Source organism: Aptenodytes forsteri, unplaced genomic scaffold (genome assembly GCF_000699145.1).
Source record: "Aptenodytes forsteri isolate BGI_AS27 unplaced genomic scaffold, ASM69914v1 Scaffold15, whole genome shotgun sequence".
NCBI classification, from domain to species: Eukaryota; Metazoa; Chordata; class Aves; order Sphenisciformes; family Spheniscidae; genus Aptenodytes; species Aptenodytes forsteri.
Window position 1 is genome coordinate 12,034,779 of NW_008795129.1, and position 16,276 is coordinate 12,051,054.

At 51.0% G+C, this 16,276-nt stretch overlaps 1 protein-coding gene across 1 annotated transcript in view; it reads right to left on the minus strand.

Moving 5' to 3' along the window:
* Window positions 1-13,305: 13,305 nt before the first annotated feature.
* TLX1 (T-cell leukemia homeobox 1) overlaps window positions 13,306-16,276 on the minus strand; it is a 7,818-nt gene continuing 4,847 nt past the window's right edge. Inside the window, exon 3 of the mRNA XM_009277814.1 lies at window positions 13,306-13,528. Within this exon, the coding sequence (XP_009276089.1) occupies window positions 13,306-13,528 (223 nt within the window). The remainder of the gene's footprint in view (window positions 13,529-16,276) is intronic.

The following is a 16,276-nucleotide window of genomic DNA, read 5'->3' on the forward strand; positions in this document are numbered from 1 at the left end:
ACAGGGCAGAGGGGTGAGGGAGAACATGACCCAGAGGGGTGAGAAGAGGGGCTGAGACCCCCCCCAAATTCCAGCAAAAGGACATTTCAGACGAGCTGTCAGCTCCCCACAGCTTGTACAGTTGAGCTGAGAGATCCATCACATCTCTCCTCCCTTCCCCCTCTGGTTCCTATAGCAGAGAAGGAGAAGGGAGGACAAGACCCTGAAGATAAATGCCCACACTCGGTGCCGGGACAGCTCGGTGTCAGTGGCAGCAAGCAGGAAGAAGGAGCACTCAGAGCAGGGCTCTCCCAGCCCCTAACCTTGCTGAGAGCCAGTGCCCAGGATTTATGGAAGAAAAGCTTGGCGGTGACCTCTGATCCACTCCAGCACTGAGCGCGGACTCGGATGGCATTACAGCGTGATGTACGGCCGGCGGGTCTGCCGGGCAGTCTCTTGTGAGCTATGGCTTGCGATATTTCTGGAGTTTATACCTAGCTCTCCAGCTCGACGGGCTTTCTGGATATGATTTGTGCCGTATGTAGCTCTATAAATATTGAGCTCAGAGCATTATATATGGCGACAGCCCTACAGCACTCCTGGTGATATATCCCTGCGTTTGCGGTTGTAGGCGAATAATTTTAGTTTGAGTGGTGTGGCAATGAGAACAAGGAGGAATTAAAATAAAAGGGTAATTCAAGCCCAAGTGAACGGCAGGGAGCGTGCGTGAGGCTCAGCTGATCATTCAAAGCCTCTCCCACCAAATCACTCAGGGAATTGATGGCCGGAGTCATTTCCCAAGTTAGTTACCTTATCCTTGTGTGCTGCTGTCTGCAAAATAAAGAGATACCACCCAGTCCCCCCTGCCCAGGGTTTTGTTGAGAGAAGGTGCTGCAACAGGGCAGGGAAGGAGCAGGGGACAAGGTTGGCACTCCGAGGACAGGGGCAGACCCTCACTGCCAGAGCATCCCTCAGGTTGGAGCATGGGGAGAACCTAGGCTGTTACCACCAGCCTCTCACCACCCGACCTCCTGGAAAGCTGCGGCAGCATTGCCCTGGGAACCCGGCATGACAAACAGCTCGCAGACCACCATGTAGGTGTGGGGACGAGGGCATTTTTCTGCTATGAATGGGCATATTTCTTAACCCATCCAGGACTGCTGCAGCCTAGGTGTTGCTTCCCCACCTGTAAATCCCACAGCATTCGCTCCCTCTGGCCAGGAGACGGGCAAAGGGGGCTCAGATCCACATGGCCACTTATCCCATTCAGGCAGATGTCGGTGGGGCCTCGGGACAAACTCCTGAGTGGGATGCTGAAATGACCAAAAGCCCATCTCCAAGGGGAAAATCGAGGCCAGGTTCACGCCATGTCCAATTCGCTGCAATACTTCAAGACGTTCAGGTGCTTGTGTCCATGCAGGGCTGGCCCAGGCCGACAGGTTCAGAGAACCCACCTTAGACCATTAAAATGAATCATTTCCAACTCGGCGTGAGAGCTCAGCGCTTCCACGGGAACGGCCCGTCCTTCAGCCCCGCATCCCACTGCTGCGGGTGACAGGGGGATGGCTGGGTGATGCAGCACCATGTCCCTTGACAAGAAGTCTGAGGCAGAGCCCGTAATTAATCTTTAATTGTGAAATAGATGAGTGAACAACCACCCGAGGAATGGGATTACGAGGGAGGGAAAAGGACTGGATGGACCCAGGCTGGTAACACTCTTTCCAACAGCAACCAGTCTGCACCAATGCATTTCAGGGGCACCTCATTCCAGTACAAATGCCATAATGGGCCCATTATACATTTCCATCACTGCACTGCCACAGGCCTGAACCCATGGTGCTGTCACTGGCAGTTCCCAAAAAAGCTCCACACTGTTCCCAGTTTCAGCATTGGTATATTTGCATGAGATCATCCAGGAGGAATTCAGCTCAGTTAGTCCGTTATCAGTGAATAACCCCAGCAATAGACTAACGCAAAAGAGCTGAGGCTCCTTCCCCCTGGGAAACCCACACCTTCCAGCTCCCTCATAACCACCCAAGGGCACCAGGCAAGGACATGGTCCTGTCAGAGCATTGGGTGATGCAGGCAACAGGCCAAGAGCAGGAGAGACCATTTACAAGGAGCTGGAATGGTTTGCTCTGATTTTGTAAAGAGATGGAAGGTCAATGGAGAGCAATAGTGCTTCTTGGCGGCTTTATGTCAGGACAGGGACTGCAGCTGTTTGCAATCGCAGCTATTGTGGGCACAAAGGATGCGAGAATTGATCTGATTTCTTCCTCCAGAAAAGGTTTAAGCCACATGGGAACAAAACCTACTGCCACTGGAAGCTGCTGCTTTAATCTTGAAGAGACACAAAAGGCTTGATGAGTTCAGGATTTGACGCAAAGCAATTTGGGGTTAAAGTTGCAACTTTTAACATGGGAGAAGCCTTGTAGGGCTGGGGTGGGAGGGCAGGTTCTCCATCACAGGGACCCTTTAATCAAATGTGGATGTCCTTCTAGGAGATTTGCTACAAGTCAAGAGGAAGGAGTGGTTTGAAGCACAAACTAAGGGGCAAAAATGTTGTGTCTGGGAGGTCCCGCAGGTCAGATGAATTCTTAGAAGGATCTGTTCTGGTCACAACACACATTAATCTCTCACCCAAATGAGTCACTGAAACATTTCATATTCCTACCTCCATTTCTGGATTACTACCCCCCCTGGAGAGACCCAGCAATGCCAGGCTCCAAGCTGTGTGATCCCAGGAGAGGAGACCTGCAAACCAAAGCCAGTGCCCTGGCATGGCTGAGTAGCCCAGACTTTCTTGATTGCAGCCCTGGATATTTCTTTGCAATGTGGGTGCCTGCTTTGGTGGAGTGACTTGATCCTACTGCTGGGTTAGCGTTCCCTGGGTTCCTTTTGCAGGCACACAAGGAGTCTCTCGTGGGCAGCTGCAGCTAGTGGAGCACCAGACAGAGCCAGTGGCCTTTGCACCAGTATCCCATGGAGGAGTTTGTCCTGCTGCTGCTGGAGCCAGCTCAGCTCCGTCATCCTATGGCCTGATGAGGGCTGTGGCTGGGTGAAGGCACGCTGTAGGCATGCTCACTCATCCTCCTGCTTCCCCACTTGGTGGTACCCAGCTCTTCCCTTGTACCAGTGGCTGAGATTGGAGATGTCCTACTGAGACCATCTCTGTAGCCTAATAATGTGAGATTTATGCCATGAACAGCCTGATTCTTTAACTGCTGAGCCCTTTCTCTTGCACCTCTTCTTGTCTGTGCTGGTCTTTTTTCTCTGCAAGAAATACAGATTGGTTGCGGCTGAGCTGTTGCTGTCCCCCTTGGTCCCCAGACCGCCCTGGTGACTTGCATGTGACGCTTCACTTTACCCTTACCTGAAGCAGCCAAATACACCTGTGAGGAGAAATTAGCTGCTTCAGTGACAGAGCTGAGTTGCTTGAGAGATTCCCAGTGCCTCCAGCTCAACGGGTAAATGAAGCAGCTCACCCAGCGAGCATCTTCTCAGCGGAGTGTAGCTTGGGGCAGACGTGCCCATAGCTCAGTGCTCTGCCTCCCCAGCCATCCCACCAGAACGGAGGACTGCACCAAACAAGGCTTACCTGGGATTTATCTAACAGCTTGGATATCCCAGGCTAGCAGGGACTGCTGCCAGCACTCCTCTGCCCTGGGGAAATCCCGGTTTGGGCAGGGCAGTGGGGAGGATACAGGCAAGGAGGGCAGAGCTCGGCCTGGGCTTTAGGAGAGTCAAGGGTGCAGCTCTAAGATCACCAAAATTTGGCCAAAATTGGGCCAGAGAGGACAAAAATTATTAGATAAAGATGAGAGATACACACACCCACAGACTCATCTGAATGCGCCCACATGTGCAAGCACACTCAAAAGTCTTGCTTTTTTTTGGAAACCAGGCTAAAAAGAGGAAACAAAATTTCAGCATACCCTTTCAGATGACATTTTGGCCTCTGCCCTCTGGGCACTATTTCACTACTAAATGCACCATGGAATAAATGCCAAGTGATGATGGACCACAAATAATCCCTTCTCGGAGAGAATTACTTTTCTGGCGAATACTGGGGAATAAGTGCAGCTTTAAAAACCAATAACTTGTTAAACAGACACACACGAGCAGACCCCATTAAAGTCATTTGATGTGAGCCAAGGAAAAGTGTCTCTAAATCACATAATTATTTTAAGAGACGAAGACACATTTGCTTAAACTGGTTCAAATCACCTTTGGGGAGGGAGGAGAGAGGGTGTCTGCACCATTAAATACTTTGATTTCCTGCAGCTCAACCCAGACTCTTGTTTTAATAGCATTAAACATCTTCATATGTGATATGTGATACAGGTGGATTCCTTGAGCTTTATTGACATAAAATACAGGTGGATTCCTTGAGCTTTATTGACTTCCTATGCCACAAAGACAAAATAATTGCTTCCTTGTTTATCTGTTTTATCATTTCTTGGGTTTCTATTTTTTCTCTCCTGGGAAAGTTGATTAACGCAAGCAGCTTCTTGGCTGTCCTAGAGAAGTGCTGCAGCCACCTGCTTTGACCAAAACTTATCCCTCTGTGCTTAGAAAAATCCCAGCTTCTTGACCCCAGTACTTATTGCACCCCACGAGCCAGCAGGTAGGGGTGGGTGGCCAGGAGAGGGATGAAGCCAGACCCCTTTCTCCATGCCTTGCTGGAGCTCAGGGAGTCAGGGGCTCACAGGGGTCTCAGCTTTGTGTCCTCGGTGTGGCTGCAATCCCTGAGCAGTGGTCCCGCACACGTTAACACACGCCATCCTGACACTGCCCAACATCCTTCAAACCACGAAGCATCAGAAGATGGGACATCCCATGGAAAGTCTCACTTCTAAATCCTGGTGGGGAACACTGAATTCAGGGGAATCCATCCCCTGAATTTCTCAGTGCTGGCTTTATCCGAGATCCCTTCGGGAACATGCTGTGCCCCGAAGGCCGCACTCGGGGCTGGGCTGCGCTTCTTCCTGAGCTGCCTCCCTAGTGCCCTCAGTCTGAGCCACCCCCTGGTTAACCCGGGGCTCGGCTGCCCGTGAGCATCCCCACCCGCGTAGATGGGGCGGGAGGGAACGACGTGTCGCCGGTGCCGGGGGGGGGGTGAGCGGGCGGCGCCAGGCGCTCTCTGGCCCCTAGATGGAGCTCGGTACCCACCGTTTGCTGCTGGATGGCCCCGGAGGGCTGGCAGCGGCTGGGGCAGCGGGGCAGGCAGAGATGCTCGCCGGCAGCTTCCCGCCCCCAGCACAGGGACGAGTAGAGGGTCAGGGTGCCCCCCCGGTCCTGCGTGTCTAACTCACCCGTGGGTGCGCACGCCTGGCCGGAGGGACCACCGGGACACAGTTTCACTCCGGCTGGTGTGCACCATCCTGCAGCTCTGGCCAGCTCTATAGGTCACCGTGCACCAGCTTCACCTGTGAAGGGGTGGTGGCCACAGATTTTGGGGGCAGTTCGATAGCTTTGACCCCTATTTATCTAGAGGCACTTGTGCAAGGGGTTGTCTTGCCCTAGACCCTCTCCTTTGGAGGAAACCAGGCAGCCAAGCGCACTCTCTCCATCCGCTACAGAGAGGCCTGACGTCCCCTGGAAAACATTCATAGGCCCTTAAAATAAAGGCAAATAAGGGGGGGGTTGCTGAGACTCGAATGGGGGGAGGTGGGGCACAAGGAAGGAAAGAAGGACCATGGGGTCAGAGCCACTCAAGGCAGTATCTGTAGCACTGCCAGGCAATACTCACCCAGTCCCCACCACCCCATCTCTTGTACGGGGGTGGGGTGGGGTGGTGTCTCCACTCCGCCCATCCCACCGGGGCCAGTTTGGGCTGAGCTATCAGCCACAGTCAGGGTTTCCTCTGGGAAGGGGAGCAGGGCTGGAGGCAGGACCTACCTCCTGCGATCCCACTTGTCAGCAGGGGAGAGAAACCAGCTCCCGAAATGCAGGAGATGATATTCAGCAACAGGACGCCACTCCTGGTTCCTCACTCCTTGCCTCTTTTGGCAGCGTCTGCGGCTGCAAGGTCTCTCAGGAAACCCTTTCCGCCGGATAAGGTTACAGGTGTGTCTCTGCCTGTCCCTGGGCTTTCTCGGCCACGGCTGTGGCCTGTTTCCTTGGGGGCTGGCACACAGACGTGCACCCTGGGGTCCCGATGCGGGGCTCTGCACTCCCTCGCCTGACTGCTACAAGTCTTGCTTCTGCACATGGTGTGCAGCATGGCTCTGCTCGAGGGTATATGTACCCCCAGATCCTCAAAGGACCAGGCCTGGAGGGAGACTGTGTGGGAACGGTTGTGGGTCCACCAACACATCCCCCTTGCATTGCTCCCCCGAGAGCACGCTCTGCTCTGCGTCCCACCTCCTGCCTCTGGACACGGTGGTATGAGCTACAGCCAAAGCAGGTTTCAGACCTGTCATAACAACCGATAAGGTTTCAACATTTGTTTTCACTCCATCCCAAAATGAAAGCCAGATCTCTTCAAGCGTTTCCGCGAGGACGGGGGGCGGTGGGGAATGCCCCCTCCACAGATCCCTCGCTTGCCTCTGTGAGCAGCCATGTTGGTGGGCAGGGCACGGGTGACGCGTCCCTCTGTGGTCACAGGGGTCCCTCCAACGGCAGGAGAACACAGCCTGGCAGCGGCAGAAACCCAACAGTGTGGTAAGTGTGTATAAAACTTCCCGGAGCTTAATCGTGGAAGGAGGGCAGTGCCCTGGATGCAGCCCAGCAGCTACTGCCACGCTCCACGCCTGTCTCACCGGGGGATGCCATAGCCAGGACCTGTGTTTCAGCAGCAGCCTCGTGATACGACATCTCCAGACCCGGCGAGCTCCTCCAGCACATGCTACCCACAGCCGGGCCAGACAAGCCGGGTATAGTCCCTGCTGGGGGACAGCACTCCTCTGCCCAACCCAGGCCTCTGCTGGACCAGGACCCCAAGTCCCATGTCCCCCCCACCACTCACCCCCATACCCCATGGGCCTGCAGAGACTTGGTGCCTTTTTTCTGCAGCTTTCACAAGAGCATCCTTCTGGTACATCATGGCTTCTGGAGACCTGCCGCCATTTGTCCTCTTCTCCTCCAGCCTGGCCTCAAAGGACCCGCTCTTCTCCCCCAGGTTCTCAGGGCTCCTCTGTGAAAACAGCAGATCAGCTGGGGAGGCTCTTAGCCCTGGAGAGGGGGAGCCGTGCAGAGGCCTGGCCACAACTCAGTGCACTTGTGCTCACTCCCTCACGACGACCCTGAGCAAGCCCCTTCCCTGCCTATACCTCTTTTTTCCCCCTTTGCCACTTTATGTGGGGAGATCTTGGGGTCAAGCCCTGCCTCTCAGTACATTTACATCCAACATACCTGATACCCCAGGCTCGGTCTTGCCCCCGCTTACCACTGGCGAACCAAATGCTTTCTAGATGAAAACCCAGAGAGGAAGAGTCTGGCCAGCCCTGACACGTGCCCAAAAGCTGAGCCTCAGCAACAACAAGTACCAATCGCTAAACAAAGTGACTTTCCAAAAAATTCCTCTTGCTGAGACACGAAAGTCCCTGGGAAATGGAGCTTTTCTCCATGTTTTCATCTACCCCCATCTTTGTACCGCTTCCCAACTGTAGTTAAAAAAAAAGTATATATTGATTGATATTTTTTAATCACTGCTTTGTTATTTTTAGGCAGCTGCAGTCGAGGAAAGACAGACAGTTAACCGCAGCTCTCAGACCAGCGGGTTTACATTCTTTGCAGGCAACGAGAAAACGAGTTTTCTCAAGCCTTGCTCGTTCCTGCTCAAAAATTAGAGCAGGGACCCCCATCTATTTCTGCTCATTTTATTTTTGCTCCAGAAGCAGAAAGGCAAAGGGCGGCTGAGCTGAGGGTAAGTACTGAATTTCCAGCCCCAAGGAAGCGCAGGGCAGGGGTTTGCAGCTCTCTGCAATGGGGGATTCGCACACCTTCAGTGCTCAGAGTTTCGGCTGGAGGTTTGGCGTGTAATTAGGAGTTACATAGCTAAGAGCTGCCAGAGCCAGCCCCATGCTTACCACGACTAGCTGCAAAAGAAAGAAGGGAGCCAAAAATTAATTTCTGGACTTGGAAAATCAAGTTTTTTTCAGTGCCTTTGGGAAAAAAAAACCTCTTTGAATACAGTTTTAAGTTTGACTTGAATAAATTTATAGAATCCATTTAAAACTACCAAAATAACAAGGAGTTGATCAAGAGACAGAAACCTCTGTCCTAATCTTGGGCAAGCACTGACATATCAAACAAAAATTTCCTACTTTAACAAAGGCAAAAATAATAATAACAACAATAATAAAAAAATCAAAGTCCCAGCTAACTTCACAAGCAAAAGATCTGCAAAAATGGAAAAAATCTGGAGGGTTTGACTCCAACAGAAGCTTGTTGTGATAATCTGTAGTTTTGTGTGCTTTTCTTCTTCCCTTAGTATTTATGAAAAAAACATTTTTTAAAAAAATCTAATTTTTCTTCACAAATCGAGACCCTTTCATTTAGAAAATTTCAGACCAGAATATTGTGATAATTCCAAATCTTATTTCACAAACATTTTTCAAATAAGCAGCCATCAAAGCTCACTGTTGCACAAAGAAATCAGTGTCACTCAGCCAGTCTGCTTCTGGCAGCAGAAAAAAAAAAAAAAAAAAAAAAAAAAAAAAAAAAAAAAAAAAAAAAAAAAAAAAAAAAAAAAAAAAAAAAAAAAAAAAAAAAAAAAAAAAAAAAAAAAAAAAAAAAAAAAAAAAAAAAAAAAAAAAAAATTCAAAAAGTTCCAGCTGTGCCAGAATCCTGGACAGGGCTGGCTTTTTACTGTAACCCAAACAGTTTTCAGCAAAGCCATTTTCAGTGTTGCCAGTAAATTGGCTTGCGTTTCCTACCCCACCTAGCCCATGACTGTGTGTAAGCTGTCCTCGGCGGCGAGGCGGGGGCTACCTCCCACGGGGCTGGGCTCCCACTGATGCCGTGCCCAGTCAACGGCCCTGGTTTTACACTTTTTTTTTTGGTGGGTTGGTTAATTAGGAGCACATCTAAAAATACTGATCAACAGCCCTGGTGAGGTAATGAAAATGATCCTGTATATGGGTGTTTGCGGGGTCAGAGCCTCTCTTTATTATCAATTATACAAACCATATTAAAGGACACGTACACTTGCCTGGGTCTTCCTCCAGCAAATGCCATGCAGAGGTGACTCTCACAGATGCTGCTGCAGGAAAAATGTCATTAAATGTACAAGAAATGCCCCATAGATGGGATAATACAGCCCAAGAAGAGCTGCATGTGGTCTCTACCAAGTACTCACGTAGAAATTGGAGCATGCATGTACTGCAAGGGGCCAAACGTGCTGGCCCGTGCCCAGGAAAAAGCACAACTGCAGGCTCCGTTCAAGGCAGGAGGCTCCAGCAAAGATCCTTCAGCCTTTCCCTGGGCCCATCCCTCCGCAGAGATAAACCAACTGATCCTCGTTTGGATGACTCATGTGCTTAACTAATTGGCTAAATGGGGGCCAGACCTCTGGGTCCCTCCTGCCCACATAGTTTGCTGAGCTGGGACCAAACCCAGACAACCGCAGCACGTCCAGCTGGGCTTCGTCTCTTCCAGCTCCGCACAGATGTTTAATACTCCGCTTGCTCGTGCAAAGACGGTGCTTTTTCACCCCACCAGATTTTGCCTTCAAAAGCTCAGCACATCCATAGCCAAGCCAATGTGATCGATAGCTCTTGGTCCCCGGCAGCGTTGCAGGCGACAGAGGTGTGCACGACCACGGTGCGCTCTCCTGCGATGCCCGTGTGCCCTCAGCTGCAGGTATCACGCAGGCTTTCCCCCTCCAGCCCAAGTTCACTTTCCCTTGGTCTGTATTTCCTAGATACAGGCAAACAGTGGAAAAACATTTCTTCCTAACTCCTATTTCATGTTTGAGATTCACTATATTTTGAGATAGAGGGAAGGGGGAAATGACTTTCAAGATGTCTTAATGCAATTTTACTCCTGTTCCCAAATAGGTATAATACGAAAAATTAAATCAGCCTTCAACGTTGTATGGATGGCCCCAGGATATGGCTGAGGTGATGTCAGTCTACAAAACGTATCGTTATGTGTCATTGTTTCATGTCATTGCTTATTGATTTAATTCCATCATATTTCAGGCAACTTTTATTGTCTAGGTACAGATCATCATATTAATAACTGGAAGCATGTATGCAGATATCGAAAACACTTCCTGCCGCTAAACCAATTTTTAAAATGAATCCAGGAGAAATATTTTAACAGAAACCCCTTCCAGAAGCAATTGTTTCAGGGACAAGAAAGACCAGACGACTATTTTTCTGGTTTCAATGTTACATATATTGTTATTTCATATCAAGATTTCTTTTTGGTCTTTTTTTTTAACAGGAAAGATTGATAAGAAAAGGAGGAAGTCAACAGTTTCAAGAACAAAGTGTAGCTAAATATTGTATCTAAACACATGCCCTCGAATGTGCATTATCATACATTCAACTTCGCTGGGGAACATTTTGGAATATGAACTGAATAATGTGGATATTATAAAATGGCTGTCTTGGAATTAAATTTTAAGATATTGATGTGTCATAATAATAAAATAGAAAACACTTTTAATATCAACAGTGAGCTCCATCATCCTTTTTTTTTTATTATTTTGTGGTTGACGCTTTTCCCACGCAGAAACATTGAAAACAAAAATGTACACTGCAACAAACTGTAAACAGTTTAAGATTATTTGTACAAGGCAATGCCTCCTGAAGGAGTAAGCCCTAAGCCCAGCATTATCTTTGCAGCCAAAGTTGGGCATGTATTAAATAATTAGCTTAGCTCCTAAAAATCTGTCTGTGATATGAAACAGAATTCAAACAAAAGACTTCTGTAAAATTTATCTTGGAAAAAAATACAAGGTATTTTATTTTAGCAGTTTTTTGGGGGTAATCGGGTATCTTTTAAAGACATCTCAAAAAATGGGTGTTCTCTGTATTTACTTATTTTCCTGTGTTTTATCTTTTTTTTCTTTTTTTTTTCTTTTTTGGCTTCTCGTCTTTCCATCGCTGCAGATGTTTCTCTGTGTTTGCTTGCGCGTTGGACTGCAGGATGGGAAAATCCTGCAATAATAGATTTTGGATAAAGCAAGCTATTCATATGCTCCCTTAACAAGCTCCCCAGCGATGCTGCATCCAGAGGACCCAGCTTCCAGGAGCGCTATCAAACGCCGGCTCCAGCTGCACCCCAGACTCGGTGTATTTCGTTGCACACATCCCACGGGCAGCCTGGCCTCCAGGGCCACGTCAGGGGGTCCCTGCCAGCGGCTCATGGCTGGCCGCCCTTTTCAGTCCTCTCCTCCAACATCCTTTACCCGGTAATTCCCAGTGCTGGAAGGAAGTGCCAGGCTGAAGTCAACACAGCTTCCCCGGCCGTAAGGCTGGGAGTCTCCCCCAAGGAAGCCGATGGGAGTTTTCCCACCAGTTTGATTTTCCTCTGAGAAAGGCTTGCCTAGCCAGGGACGATGTCCCGACTAAGGCTGAGTATGAATGGAAAATAGGGTCCCTAGAATAATTCCCTACAAGATTGTCTCTAAAAGGTACTCTTGCAGATTTCTTCATATCCAAATGCTGCTTTCTGTATAAAGTTTGAGATGCGGATATCTCCAGACCCCTGCCAGACCAGGCAAGACCCCACTCCAAGGTCTCACTGAAGAAATTATTCAACACGTGTTTAAGGCTGCCTTATTCCTTCCACCCTCAGCAAGCCCCCCAGAAGGGCTTCGATTAAAGCAGGTGCTAAATGCACTGCTGGGTCAAAGCCTGAAAATGTTTAGAGGAGCGGGGATTAAAATACAGCAAATTACCTCTGGAGTTTCCAAGAAAAAGCGGACCTGAGCAAAGTCAAATGGAAATACTAACTCTACTTTCATTTTAAACAAACGGCGGAGGCTTCAGCATTAGCCGTGATACACTGTCTCCTCTCGGGGAACTAACAGGCAGGGAAGAGCAAGGCTTTAAATGATTTATTCAGTACCCTGGGGATTTTTTTTTATTTTATTTTTCGTTTCCACATAAATTACACAAGCACTTTATAAAATGAATACACATAAACCACCTTATAAGTGCATAACTTAAAAAACCCAAACGAACGAATGCCTTTAAAAATCTCACTGAAAATAGGTTTTCTGATTGCTTGTTTGTACTAGCTGCTTAAATTGGCAGTGCTGTTTTAGATTATAAGTAACTGAAAAATATATACTGTATATATATATATATTCCTGGCATTTGCTATAAGAAGTGCTTTGTTTAATTGTGTCTCATTCCCTCGGTACAATTAAAGAAACAACTAAGTTAAACGGTTTAGAGTGAAATCGATTTTTTGCCGTCAAGAACTGCCTTCTAAAAGGAAACAGGTAAAATAAAACATTGGACAACATTTTGCAAATGATATGGAAATAATCCATGGAAAGAAACTGCATTACCCCTGCAAACTGCCACCAAGGTCTTCTCGTTATTAAAATACACGCTGATAGGCACGGAGTCCATGGCAGCCGGGGACAGTTTGGGCTCTTCATACAATTGAGATATCATATTTACCGTCCTCAGGAGTCTGTCAGATCCTTCTCTTACTCCCCGCTCGCAAGAAAAAATTAATGAAAAAGGGGAGGAGAGACGGTGAGGTGAGATCCAAAGGGTTCCCATCTGGCGCAAGCAGAAATTGCTGCTGTTTCCTCCATTTGTTGCATCCCCGAACGTCTCCAGCGCGGGCGGCCCGAGGAGGCTCGCGGCAGAGACGCGCTTTCCAGGGAGCCTCCTCCTTTTGTTTCAAGCCATCAGTCCGAGGTGTATGTGTGTGTGTATATATATATATATATGCACTTCACATATATATACACAGATATATATGGGTGACCTCAGGCTTTTCACCGCCACCAGCAGAATCCAAAGGAAGTTTTCTCTCCCCCAGCTGGGTGAATGCCGGCGGCCGTGTCTGTCAGGCTGGGCTTTTTGTCTGGCAGCAAGTCAGCAAGTTCACGGTCGGCACCGGAGGCTTTCAAGAGAACAAAAGGGCTGGGGGGAGGTGAGACACCACCGCTGCTCCAGCAACCCCATGGGTGGAGAGAGTTTTTGGGGTCGTTTCCCTTCCTTTTGGTCCTTGTGGAGGGTTTCCCCAGCCGGACGCGTGGGATGCACATGTGGCCAGAGGACTGCGGGGTGCCAGCCTTCCCCGGGCACGAACAGGGATGCCACGCGTCCCACCGGGAATGCCACGTGTCCCACCGGGGACAGCCCCGCCGGCAGAAGGTGAACGTGCCGCCGGCGGGTGCCAGCCTTATTCGCAAGCGGAGGCGACGGTGGTGACGCTGGTGATCTTGGTGGAGTCGTCAGACCAAGGCTGGAGGTTCTGGAGGGCGAAGAGAGAGGAGTTGTGGACGCAGATGGGGTCAGCTTGGATGGGCTGGTTGATGGTTTTTTGGAAGGCCTCCTGCTGCAGCTGCATGAGGATGCGGTTCGCTTGCTGCCGCTCAGCCTCCCGCTCCTCTGCCGTCTGCCTCCTAGGAGAGAGGGAGTGGTTAGGGGGGCCTGGGGGAGCAAAGGAGGGGTATCTTCAGAGAGAAAGGGTGGCGCTGGGTGCTTCGGGCTGGAGGGGGTAGGAAAAGAGGGTGCCTAGCCACAGCGTGGTCCCACATTCCCTGCACAAACTGCCAGTAATGCCATAAACTGGAGAGTGGGGCTGTCTGTCTTATTGGCCCCAGCAAAAATTGCTCCGATCAAAGAGAGCCGGGAGCAGCCCACAGCTCTGGTTTATTTTCTGCCCATGGGAAAAATCCAGGCAGAGCCAGAACACCCAAAGAGGCACACAACAGGGTTGCAAAAGGTGCGATTCCCTGCAAACATGCTCTGTGCCCAGCAGCGAGTGCCAAGTGCGCAGCGTCCCAGCGAGGAGCGTGGGGCAGGAGCGAGGTGAGACGTCACCAACTGGCAGTGCCACACAGCTGCGAGATGGGCAACGTCACCCTCAGCACGCGATTCCCTGCACCCAGGCCTGCCACCTCCTCCGCCGGGCTGCGGTGGCCAGCTGACAAGAGTCATCCGGACTCTCTCTTCATCCAGAAGGCGACAACACGCCCATGGCAGGCAAGACAAAAATCAGCAAAATGTCGGCTAAACACTAGAAACACATTTTTAGCAGTGAGAAGAATTAAAGCCCAGAATAAACTGTCTGGGCAGGGTGGAGGAGGACATTTTTAAGAACAGGTTGGACACGTGTCTGTCTGGAATGACACCAGCAGAACTGATCCTGCCGAGGGGGGGGATTAGGGGGCCTGCAGGGGTCCTCTCCAGCATTGGTAGGGTCCCAGCTCTGGGCTGTCTGGGAGGAGGGGATGGGATAGGTAGAAATGGCCTGAACACACTTAAATCCACAATGAAAATCCCACACACACCCTTGCTTGGATGGCGGGTCAGTCTGGAGCCTGCAGCCTGCGGTCACCTCTGATTTTACTGGTGAACATCGCCGGGCACCTCCAGTGACACTGCTGGGAAAACCTGGGGGCAGCTCACAGTGCCGGTCCCAGGATGATCCCCAAAGCGCCCCCTCCCTTCCTCACACCCCTGGGCCCAGCCAACGCTCTCCTGGCAGCTTCAGTGGATCAGTGACAGGGGAAACAGCAGCTTTTTAATTTAGCAACTCAGGGGGATGTGAGACATCTCATCTTCTTTGGTTGTGGGGATTGGAAGTGGCAGCTCCGAGCTCCATGGTGACATCTCGGAGCACAGGGCAGCGGGTCCCTGGCTCCCTGCCGGCAAAGTGGGCAAGGGCTGGATGCAGGCGATGGGCCTTCGGGGCACCCGAGCCTCCAGGCGTGAGGCCAGGGATCCCGTCCGGGAGCAGGTAGCTCGGGGCTCAGTCCCTCCTCTAATCACTGTGTCAACATCTCACATCAGACATCCTGGGGAGAGGGGGCTCAGAGCAGCACCGGCCCTCCCCACGCAGCCCGGGAGCGGCTCCCTCTCTGCTTCGATGAATATTTAATGACTCCCTGCACAATGAAAAGATGCTCCGGGAGGGGGGAGGGAGCCCCGCGTCCAGGGCGGTCAGGAGCATGGTGGCTGTGAGCAACCGGCTCCCAAATATCTCCCTGCTCTAAGCAGCTGGCCCATTCAGGCATTCATGTCAGGCTGGGATTTGCAGGTTCAAATCTGCCTGGAAGGAACTAAACCTCGATGCCCATGTCTCAAGCAAGAGCCCGAATCTGGGGAGGGGATCACACAGCCACCTCACTCCAGCAGAGAAACCCAGGCAAGGGGCAGAGGCCAGACTCTCCCCCCAACTTGCCTTTATTTAAGCAGTTAAATCCCTCAAAGGGCTTAAAGTAACTCTCTTAGATATTCCCCGCCGCCTAGCTCACACTGCGCCTGCGAGAGGCTCCTTCCAGCGCCCAGCGCTCCACACACCGTTTGCAGCCCACCACCACTGCACAGGGACCCGGGGCAGCCAGCCGGGCGTGCTATCGGCCAGGGGCACCCGCATCTCCACCGCAACGCCCAATGTGCATAGACGCAAACAAGCAGAGCTTACAAGCCGGGGTCCCTCTGGCTCAGGCTGGTGGGGATTCTCTCATGTCTAATACTACGGCTGAGGTCAAGCTGCAGCCTTTCCCTTAGGCAGAACCAGGATTTTGTTTCTCTTTACCCAGCTATTTTTTGTGAAACATATGAATAGGTTTGTATCCTCTGCTCCTCTGCCAAAGGAGGCTGAACTTAGCCAACAGACACAAACAGTATTGACAGACGGAGATCCAGCCAAGCCGCATTTGCCTCACTTCCTTAGGAAACGAGGTTAGAAGACATAGCTGACCCCGTTTCGCAGGCCACGGCAAGACTGTTCCTCCTCCAGGACTCTGCTCCTGGCCAACAGAATCGCTCCAGCTGGAGACTTCCTGGCACTTGGGGAGCTGCTCTTCCATGGGCTCCTTAGGAAGGGACTCGCTCTCCCGCACCCTTGCTTTCAAGTTTCTCATCCCCATTTCTTATCCAACCTCTGCATCCCCAGGCAATCGCTGTCCCATTCACCCTCGGGGAGACCCTGGGGAAGCCCTTTTCCCCCGCCTTGAAGAAGCTACTGCCTGCCTGCGCCCAAGCGCCCAATGCTCAGCACCCAGCAACACCCCGCTCCTCTGACCTGCCAGGGGAGCTGCCGCTTGCCCAGGTCCCCCCCGCCATGTGGTGTGCCAGTCCCCAGGCTGGGGCAGGGCAGGGGATGCACCCAGGACTGGGGTGCCCCCCCCGGCCACACCCCC